Consider the following 11279-nt stretch of genomic DNA (forward strand, 5'->3'; position numbering starts at 1 on the left):
GCCGCCGATTTTTTGGCAAACGCCGCCGCCGATCATTTCTTAATCGGCGCACACGTCTACTTGGATTATTCATTGGACCAACATCATAAATACGTCTGCAAAAAATCAGAACTACCGGATTTGACGCAAACGCTAAATGTATAAATTTACTGTATTAAGTAGGTACTTGCGTAAATTCTGGAATCAGACTTGAGTCAGAATTAAACATATAAATGCCATTACATAAATGTTTATAAAAGTACCACCTACTTAACTGTCGATTGACTGACTGACTGCAATTACCTATATATCTAACAATAAGTATCTGAAGCTATACTGTTAATAATTTTGAATGTAATTATTAAATGATTCGGCACATATTTAGTTATTTTTTTTAATAATTGGCGCCTTAGTCGTAGTAGGGATCTAATGGTAAATTAAGTTAAAAATAAAAATCCATATATTTTAATATATATTTAATGGTTTGTTTAGTTTGTTAATTGTTGCTAAATTGCGGCGTCCCATAAGATTCATGAGGAATACCCTGGTGGGAAGAAATCACGCTTTGGCCGCCCGTAGAGGATACCGTGGACGAGAACCCGCTGTTGCTGTCGTACCCTCCGGTACCTGAACTGATCTGGATCGGGGCTGCAGTCGATCCTTGGTAACCCGCAGTAGACGATGGGTAGCCCACGGAGCTAGTTCCAAAGGATTGTGTTTGGTAGCGGGAACCTGATGAGCCACTATCGAAGGATCCTGAATTTACGGATTGACCCACAGATCCACTGGTTTCGTACTGAGATCCAGATGCTCCACTTAAAGCTTGAACTGATGCTCCAACGCCGTCGCCTGTCGAGTGAGAAGTTACCACGGATTGCGGCACGTATTTGACATCTGCGATCGAATCTAGAGTACCGCCAGAGTGGAACGCACCCCCGACATTGACAGACTCTTTTCCGCTGTTATATTCATTAACGATGTTGTTGATTACAGCCTGGCTGTCTTCTTTGCCCTTATATTTGATGAAGAATACCTCAGGTTTAGATGGTGGCTTCTGTTCAATTTTCGGGACGACAATGTCATCCTGTACCTCTGGTTTTTTAACTAGAACGTATACAATCGTTTTCTCTTCGTTTTGTTGTTGCACGGGTACAAATTGTGTAGACCCGACAACAGGAGCTGGCGTCTTGATGAAGATGATCTTATAATGTTTTTGAGGTGCAGGCAGGACCACTGGCTGACGGGGTCTCGGTAACTCTGTTTCTTCAGGGGCGGCGTGAACATAGAAGTGTTTGAAGATTTGAGGTGCTTGTTGTTGCACTTGACTATAGTATTGTTGGTAATTGGCTGAGTTAGCATTGTATTGGCTAGACGACTGGTACTGATTGAGGCCCTGAACACCTTGGTGCGACCCACTGGTTCCAAATGATCCACTAGTTTGATACTGGTTTCCAGTAGAATCTGCCCCAGCATAGTTTCCTCCAGTTTGGTATCTGGTATTATCGGTCTGGTAACTCGAGCTAATCTGAGGATGATATCCGGTACCAGTTTGGTAACCTGTGCCTGATTGCAAGACGTTTCCTTGATATCCAGTACCGGCGGTTTGAACTTGGCTTGGATATCCATTCTGCAAACCTGCAGAGGTTTGGTACACGTTCGACGCGGAACTTAAAGCCTGACCTTTGTGAACAGAGCCCGTGTGTTGACCTGAGTAGCCAGTGTTAAAGCCACTGTTGCCGCTCGAAATGCTGTAGGATGGTGTGCCATACGATGTCTGTATTTTGGGCGCGCTATACTGGTAACCGAGACCAATATCGGCTGATGCGAGTCCTGCCACAGCAAGTATTACCTGTGAAAAAAAGGAAGATTAAAAACCACTATAAACTTTAGTTTTCATATTTAGTATTTTTCTCATCCACGATGAATTGTTAATTAAATAGATTCTATAAGTATGAGCTTAGTGTGGTTTCTGGTAATAAGTCCGAACGGCACGCGAGCGAGCCGCTGCATCGGATCGTTGACCACGAAGCAACCAGTGTTGCAATGCTCCACGTTCCAGTAAAATGGGATCTAGTTACTCACATACCCGGTCTGATGCAACATAACCGTACTTTAAGCTAACATATTATTTTAATGTGCCCTTTAATGGCTTGTGATGTCTGATTCCAGATTAAAGTTCCAAAGAAGAGCGACATTGACCTCATTCTGAGAACCACTTTTTTTTCGGTTGACAATATAATAGCTAAGCACATAGCGTGTAGTCAATGGCAAAGCCCTCACTCAATACTTACTACAGCCTTCCATAAAAAGTGAATGATAATTATTTAACTCAGTGATATTCTCAAAAGCGCGTGTAAGTAGATATTGTAACAACCAGTCAATTAATACGTAATAAGCTGATGTTATTGTGTATTATTTAGTGATGTATATCCGGCATAGAAAGTGTGGGTGCAAGGTCAATCTCACCCACGCCTAATGCACGGTGTCGCGTGGATTTTTCGAAGTGCACGCGTTGCGTAAGCTCCGCGAGAGCGATGAACTTGAACGATCTAGCTCGTGTCTTCCGAGAACCACCAAGGCGACGATGGTGTTTTGATTTCATTGTTTTAGTAATTTTTTTGTAGTACATAGAAGCTAAGTGCTTGCATCGAAACATCATGTATGCATTTTCATTTGAGTTAATATCATTGTAGAGGCATATAATACAATAATAAGATAATTAGTTATTTGTTTACGCGTTAAGATTGCCCATTTGATGTCATTGGTTTGCATGATTTTTTATGCTACATAATATCTTAGTCAAGATTTATAGAAAATTAATTAATACAATGCTAATTATATCGACAGAGGATATGGATGAAATTAATACGATAACCACCGTAGATTGTAAAGGGTAAATCTAAACCTCCTCCGTTTGTTGCTTGCGCGTTAGTACATTTTTTGGATTTGGTACTGGAGTAGTTTTATTTCAAACAGAGCAATGCTCGGAAGTGCATTACTGGGTTTTGAGTGTTTTGGCTTTTAAAGTAGGTAGCCACTAGCCACGTTGACAATTTTTATAATACCGTTTATAAATGGCTTGAAAAAATAAGTGACTGTTGTCAATAGACCGCCCTCGCATCCCCGCACCTCCACCATATGTAGATTGTTTAAGCCTGACCAGTAATTTAATATGATCATTGTCAAGAGGGCGCTGTTATTCTCACGTAAAGGGTGACAGTTGATTCAGTATATGTAGTATGAAAAAAATAGATTTAGTGAAATTCCGCAACATGGTGCTTGATCATAATTATATTCCTGGCCCCTATTTCAACACGGTGACAGGTGCTACAATTCGACAAATCTCACTGTTGCTGACGTCACAGGCATCCATGGGCTACGGTTACCGTTTACCATCGGCCAGGCCGTATTCCTGTTTGTCACCATCATTGTATTATTTAAAAAAACTTCATAATATCGGCAAAAAAACAGGTATTTCTCTTGCGATGTTTATGATGATAATGATGACAATTGTCACAAGATTTAAAAGAACTTTCGGTAATTCTTGACAGCAAATGAGTTCTGTGTCGGAATTTCGTGACAATTGTCGTGTTTCTTGTGACAATTGTCATTAGCTTCGCAAAATAAGTGCTTATTAACTGGCGATATAGTGGATTTTTTTTTTAACATGTTGGTGGCAAACTAGCACACCGCCCGTCTGATGATAAGCGGTTACCGTAGCCTATGGAGTCCTGTGACGTCAGTAACAGTGATGTCGACAATTGTCGCACCTGTCACGGTGGTGAAATAGGGGCCTGTGGTCAGGCTTAAAAAATCTACATATTAGTGTAGTAAATAAAGGTGGTGGACCCCGCAGTAATTCCTCAGCCAGAAAAAACTTTACAGTATGATAAAGTATCAATAAATAAAAAGTATTGTATAAATTTCCAAAGAATAATAATAATAGAATTAAAGTAAATACCTAATGTCTTAAATCGTTAATATCTTTTTACGGAAAAATGCTCCGTTCAAACTTTCTTCACCAGACATATTCATGTAACGTATTGCAACAATATATGAAATATCAAAAAAATATCCCAGCAGATATACCAGTATTAATAAAATAAAATTTTTTGGCGTGTCTTGGACCGGAAAATTGCTCAGTCTAATTTTTTCACTGGAATGCCATTTTATTGCCGTTTTATACCTACAAAATGAAAATCTAAAAATTTTCCACTCTCAGTTTTTAATAGTTCTATAATACATACATTTCGATACGCATTTTTTTTGGATTTTTTTACCCACTGCGCCAAATTATATTCTAAGATCATATAAGAAGAAAAAAATGACAGAGCAATTTTCCGATGAAAATGAGCGTCAAAAAAAGGAAGTATCATAAAAATATATTCTCATGTTTGACAAAACTTTTAGATTTTTTTCTAGTATCACATACTGATACAAATAACTTATTTTGTAAAATAATTTTGGACTGAGGAATTACTCGGTTCAATATATAATCAGATTTGTGTTTTTACCTAACTTAGGAGTATTTTTTTTTTGGATATTTATAATGTTAGTCTCGGCTCATACTATACAATAACCAAGCTAAATTTCATCGACTGAGAAATTAATGCATGGGTCTCCATACAACAACTTGCTTCATTTACTACATTATATGGTGGAGGTGCGGGGATGCGAGGACGGTCTATTGACAACAGTGACTTATTTTTTCAAACCGAATACAAACGGTATATCAATTGTCAACTTGAACGTGAAAAATAACACTTGCACTGCGTGTGCTATCAAAATCGTTGCAGAATTATTTTGGTCTAACTCTATTTTATTTTTATATTTAGTTTAACACGAGCACATAATATGTTTGGTTAATTTATACGAGGCTAGTAATCGCATCGTACCAACAATAATATTAGATAGTAGGTAGATTAGGTACGTCATTAACTCATTAGGTACCTACATGTGATCAAGAAATATTTCGCCACCCGCGAACTATAGTGATCGACGCGACGCCTATTGTACCTACCTAAAGAGCATTTTCAATTAGGTGTTGTCATTGTCAACAATAAAACGGGCCTGTCAATACAATAAATAATAAGAAAAGATTGCTATTTTGTTGCTTAATTCGTTCCTAGGTCAAATACACTTCATAAGGTCGGGTCATCTTAGAGTTCTGCAGCTACATATTATTTGCAGCGACAAAGTGTGGCAGCGCCAGCGCGACCATAAAAGTCAATCACATGTCATCATTCATAATCTATAGAAATGTCAATCATATTTTATAATTAAACCATTTTTAAACCAAAGCAATTATGTCCCCTACTCACCTTGCAACAAGTCGCATAGTTTTTGTAAGGTGAGTAGAGCCCTTTACGCTCACATAATTATAAAGATGCAACACGTATCTATATACAAGTCAGTACTTTTGGTGCCTTTGTGTGTGTTGAGTGTATAAGTTTACATATAGACTCAACACACTTAGGTGTAGGTGTAAAGGTAGATTGTAAAGGGTAGGTTTCAACCTCTTTCGTTTGCCGGAGTCGCTGGCGGAGTCGATTTTTCAAACAGAGTAAAGCTCGGAAGGGCATTACTGGGTTTTTATTGTTTTGACTTTTTAACACGTTCACTTGGCCCCATACAAAATGATATGAAAAAAGGTAAAATAATGAAATTTTATCGCGTTAGACCCGTTAATGACATTAATTACGATATGACAAAGTCACACGCCCAAGTGTGCTTCCACTTTGAAGTTGTGAACCCATAGTGGAAGCAGGGACTCCTGAAAACTAAGCTTCATGACCCCACAACCACATCGGGGGCACCCGGACAGGGAACGTGTTAAGGGGCCCACTGATTAACAGTCCGCCGGACGGTATCGGCCTGTCAGTTGTTCGGAATTGTCAAAATTTTGTTCTAAAGGGGCCCACTGATTAACAATCCGCCGGACGGTATCGGCCCGTCAGTTAGAACAAAATTTTGACAGTTCCGAACAACTGACAGGCCGATACCGTCCGGCGGACTGTTAATCAGTGGGCCCCTTAACAGACAGGCCGATACCGTCCGGCGGACTGTTAATCAGTGGGCCCCTTTAAGTAGGTGTAGCTGCTGCGAGGAGGCGCGCGCGATTTTAAAATGCATCCATGCATGACTCTGCTAAATCATCGTTCACTTGTTCTGGAACGCACAATTTTTCCTGAAAGAGGTTGGTCCCAACTACAGATGATCAAGTTACGGAAAATTTCCAAAAAGCTGGAAATTTTATAGGAAATTTTTATTTTGGAAATGGAAAATTTCGATTCCTATACAAAAATATGAGAAGTTTCCAAAATGCTAAGAAGTAAATCAGTAAGGCAAGATAATGTTTAAAAGTTAGAAAAGGTTGATAACGACCACCTATGCCAGGATAGAAGTTTCACGGCTAAGTCGGCTAATCTTAGTCGCAGTAAAGTTATTTCATAGTTGATTATTCAAAAGCTCCAAGCATAAGTAAATTCATAACTAAAAATAAAATTAACAAATGCTGAACTTAAATGTCAAGTTCACCGGTTGTGACCTATGCGCATCCACTGATGATAGTGATGATGCAAACATTATGTCACAGCATTTATCATTTTTCAGGGCCCTTCCAATTAGCTTCATGTCATTGTTTAAAACACAATATTTTTTATGGTAACTTATAACAGAATAATAACAATAACTATTCAGTTAATATCAAGTGTGTGTAATTATTCCTGATAAAATAAAGGTAGATTTAACTGATTTGAAAAGTCTAACAGCTAAGTTACCTGTATCATATCAAAAAGGCGATATAACGAATGGTGCCAAATGCACAACGTAAAAACTCGAGAGTGGGCCTGTCTTGATTTCGATTATAGATATACAGGGCAATTTTTAACGAGGAAGAGTAGAATGATGGTATCAGTACTTGACATATGGAATAAACATATTAATTATAATGATGTACTTGCCAATCTAGTTTATATGTCAAATAAAAAATGGTGTGTAGGTACAATATGCTAGTAGATGACAAGTTTTTATTAATCGTATCAGTCGACCAGGTTTGTTTCGGGGATCAAATAATGTCTATATGACCCATTGCATTAAAGCAATACAAAAGTAAAAAATTACAGTCAAAGTCTGACAATCGTACTGTACTCATGAAACACTCCTAACAAAACGGTTGACGTCACGTCACGAAGCCGTCTTGTAGTATGGGAAACAAGAAAATTGCGATTTAGTCAGTAAAATAGTGTGTTAATGAACTAATACGTTACAATACAAAAAAATGGAATCGAATAGTACCATTGACCGGGGTGACCTTCAAATGCAGGGGCGACTTTAAATTTCTAGTTTTTAAGCCATAATATATATTTACGCGAGATTTTTTTACAGTAGGTGAATATGAATATATAGGGTGATCAATCCAAATGGGTAAGTATGGAGAAGTCAGAAACTATAAGAGATAGCGAAATCTGTTCTTAGGAACCATGGCGTCGATTTTAGATTTAATAATAATGGCATTCAATTTTTTTTTAATCTATCATACATAACCGGGATTCGAACCTGGTCAATATTCTTTATGTAATCGCGTGTAGTATTTGTTTGTATGGCAACTTTTAAACGATGCATGATAGGTGGGGGGTGCTCGACCAAATATCATAGAGGGCCCCGAGACAAAACAAACTACATAAAAAAAATCAATATGGCCGACTTTTTATTTTATTTTTTCAAGTTGGTCCGAGCGCGGTGAGATTTGGCATGCGGCGAGCCTGGGGGCCCAAAATTACCATGTCAAAAAAAATTTTGGAAAAATCCAAAATGGCGGCGGACACGGGCAAAGTCAAATTTCCAAGTAGGTTAAGCGAGCCCGAAGGGCGAGCTTCAGGCCGGGAGGCCGAAGGCCGACCCCGTCGGAGGGCCGAAGGCCCGGAGCCTCCACCCCGACTCCCAAAACGCGACTCCCAAAGGAAAAGTGTTGGGTCGTGTTTAAGCTCCAACTTCCCCCTCTCGTGTGACGCTTCGGGCCTTCGGCCCTACGCGGAGCTCGGCCTTCGGCCTTCGCAAGCCTCGATGCTTCGCCGTCGGGCATTCGGCCCGCCGGCTTCGCTCATCAAGGCAGTTGACTTGGTAGAATGCTTGGAAGAACCGCATTCACGCAGCTCGGCCTTCGGCCTTGCGTTTTGGGAGTCGGGGTGGAGGCTCCGGGCTTTCGGCCTTCCGCCGGGGTCGGCCTTCGGTCTCCCGGCCTGAAACTCGCCCTTCGGGCTCGCTTAACCTACTTGGAAATTTGACTTTGCCCGTGTCCGCCGCCATTTTGGATTTTTTCCAAAAATTTTTTTGACATGGTAATCTTGGGCCGCCAGGTTCGCCGCATGCCAAATTGAAAAAATTAAAAAAAAAAGTCAGCCATTTTGAATTTTTTTTAATGTAGTTTGTTTTGTCTCGGGGCCCTCTATGATATTTGGTCGAGCACCCCCCACCTATCATGCATCGTTTAAAAGTTGCCATACAAACAAACAACAAGAATATTGACCAGGTTCGAATCCCGGTTATGTATGATAGATTAAAAAAAAAATTGAATGCCATTATTATTAAATCCAAAATCGAAGCCATGGTTCCTAAGAACGGATTTCGCTATCTCTCATAGTTTCTGACTTCTCCATACTGACCCATTTGGATTGATCACCCTGTATAGTAATCTAACTAGTTACAGGAACATTTTCAGCAAATAATGAATAATGGTAATTCTATGGCCGTTTTAAATCTATCAAAGTAACCCCATATTTTCCAAAGTCACCCCGGTCTACGGTACTAATATTAATTTCCTTTTAGGAAGTTAAAAAAAATTAGAATATTTGAGGTCTTGTATAGTTTGTCCAGGGACTGTCTCATGTTAAACTTCGATAGAGAGAATCATAATGTAGAGATAGAGACATAGACAGAATGATACGCTAGTACCTACTATAAGCATCTAAAAAAACCGTATGAGTATCTTAATAAAAAAATAAGTACCTATAGTTTTTTCTTTTTATTTACTGACAAATTGAGTTTGCCAGACTACCTATATATTTATATTATTTAATTTTTTTTATTTCATTTCCAATTTATTGTGATAAATTGTTCATTTTCTATCTATTTAACTAGATTTTGTTATAAAATTACATATTATGATTCAATTTTTTTCTTAGTTGGTTATGTATTATGTATTTATTTTGCAACAGTCAATTTATAGAGTCAGACCAAGAATAGTCTGCAGCGGATTTGATAGCCCACGCAATGCAAGTGTTATATTAAAAGTCAAACTTCTATGAAATTATGACGTATTAAATGACACTTGCACTGCGTGGACTATCAAATCCGCTGCAGACTTTTTTTGGTCCGACTCTAACTGTAATGTTTAAATAAAGAACAACGTATCCTTCACTGGCGCTTGTTAATTTAACGTGTCCATCACTGGTACGGTCATCGTAATAAGGAAAATTGTCAAAGTAACAGTTAATTCTTTTATTATTTATGTGCATTTTGCACACGTACATAAATCGTGCAAAATTAGGTAGATTACCTTACAAAAACAGCGCATTATTGAAAATAAGCTATAAATATCAACACGGAATCGATTTAGCATAGCTAGACATATATTCAAATCGCCATAAGCATATCATTAGTTTCGCGACTGCCTTCATGATATGATATCACACCATTTGATGTAAAATTAAAATTAAAAATTAAAAACTGGTATTTATTGATTACCTAATTTGTAAGAGATTAAGGAAATGAGATAAAGCATGATGTTGATGAGACATATGATTTGAGAACCAAAATAGTTCAACGCTTCGCTAAATAGATCGAAATGTATGATTTTTGATAGAACTTCTATCTGAATACTTTTCTACCTACATATCCGCAATTCGTCAACTAACGTCTATTTTACATGTAGGTACTTCACTATTATAAACAAGAGGGACTTTAGCTAAGTTGTTTTTCCTGTAGTAACATTGGTCATTTGTAACTACAAAGCGAGGAAATCACTGATGTATGTATATTATATTGTATCTATGTAACTTTATAGTGGCTCTGTGAGCTGTAGACCTCGTGAACTTCCACTTAGATAATTTTCTAAAAACTGCATTGACAAAAAATGCATGTAAATATGGGACCTGCTGACAAAATATCACAACGCTCGGTTGAGAAATGCTACATGTAGCGTAATTCAACTGGCTGGACATTTGAAAGCTTATTTTTCACAACATAAAAGACTGGCACAAGAAAGAAATGAGTGGCGATTACTCCACCTACAAGAGCAAAGCTCTGAAATTATGATGATGATGATTTTTCACAAGCTGAAACGGAGACGCTTCGCTCGCTCGTAAGTTTGGTGCGTAATGACTATACCTACACCTACTGTCTATTTGCTATCATACTAGATAACATAAACACTTAAATTGATTGTATTACCTACTATTGATGCTTAGCTGTTTTTTTATGACTTGTCTCGTAGGTTTCAACGGTCACTACACGTGCGTGTATTTTATGAAACAGTCCCATTTTTGCGTTTTAAATTTTTAGGCCGGTTGAAATTTTATTCACTTTAGTTTCTCAGTAGAATTATCTACTGAATAACTACACGATCTATAGATACACATGTAAGAATTAATAAATTTACTTAATATTGCAAGTTTAATAAAACTTTTCAAAAAACCTTCACCGTAAACAATAATCCTGAACCCATTTTTATGTCATCACTAAAACAAAATAACTTCCTTTTGGTAGTCGGTCGTACTTAGACATATTTTTCGGTGAAAATTCCTTGAGCAAAGTAAACAAAGGTTACGTACCACGAATGTTTTCATTGTGAGGCGGTAGTCACCACGGCTCCCAAAACTGGCGATGCGTGTAATGTCGCCGGGTCCGGTGGCTGGGCGCTTATATACCGGGGATCCACCGGTGGCCCGCGACGCGCTGACCGCCGACCAAGGTTATGTCAACGGGTTCACGCTATCGGCCACTCAAAAGCTCCGAGACATTGTTATAGAAAAATAGTGAAATACTCGTCTGTCTAGTCGATTTCCGTTGCAATTCGTTACTATAATATGATATACAGACAGACGGTCAGACGCATGCATACATATGTATTTAAAATCGCTCCGCTCTCGATATTTTAATATGGGCTGTCATGCTAAAGCTAAATCTAATCTAATCTAATCTAATCATGGAATACACTACATTATTAATATGTAGGTACTCATCCAAGTAAACTAAAAAGCCTTTCCTTTTTATTTTACCTTATATTTGTTACACCGGGTATA

General features: G+C 38.3%; 1 protein-coding gene across 1 annotated transcript; it reads right to left on the reverse strand.

The window, feature by feature from the left end:
* Positions 1-442: 442 nt before the first annotated feature.
* Positions 443-10904, reverse strand: LOC134805207 (uncharacterized). Its single transcript, XM_063778515.1, has 2 exons — positions 10809-10904; positions 443-1828 (listed from the first exon to the last, which is right to left on the reverse strand). The coding sequence occupies exons 1-2, from the start codon at positions 10821-10823 to the stop codon at positions 476-478; spliced, it is 1368 nt and encodes a 455-aa protein (XP_063634585.1). The 5' UTR covers positions 10824-10904; the 3' UTR covers positions 443-475.
* Between the last annotated feature and the right edge of the window lie 375 nt (positions 10905-11279).

This window comes from Cydia splendana, chromosome Z (assembly GCF_910591565.1).
Source record: "Cydia splendana chromosome Z, ilCydSple1.2, whole genome shotgun sequence".
In the NCBI taxonomy this organism is placed as follows: domain Eukaryota; kingdom Metazoa; phylum Arthropoda; class Insecta; order Lepidoptera; family Tortricidae; genus Cydia; species Cydia splendana.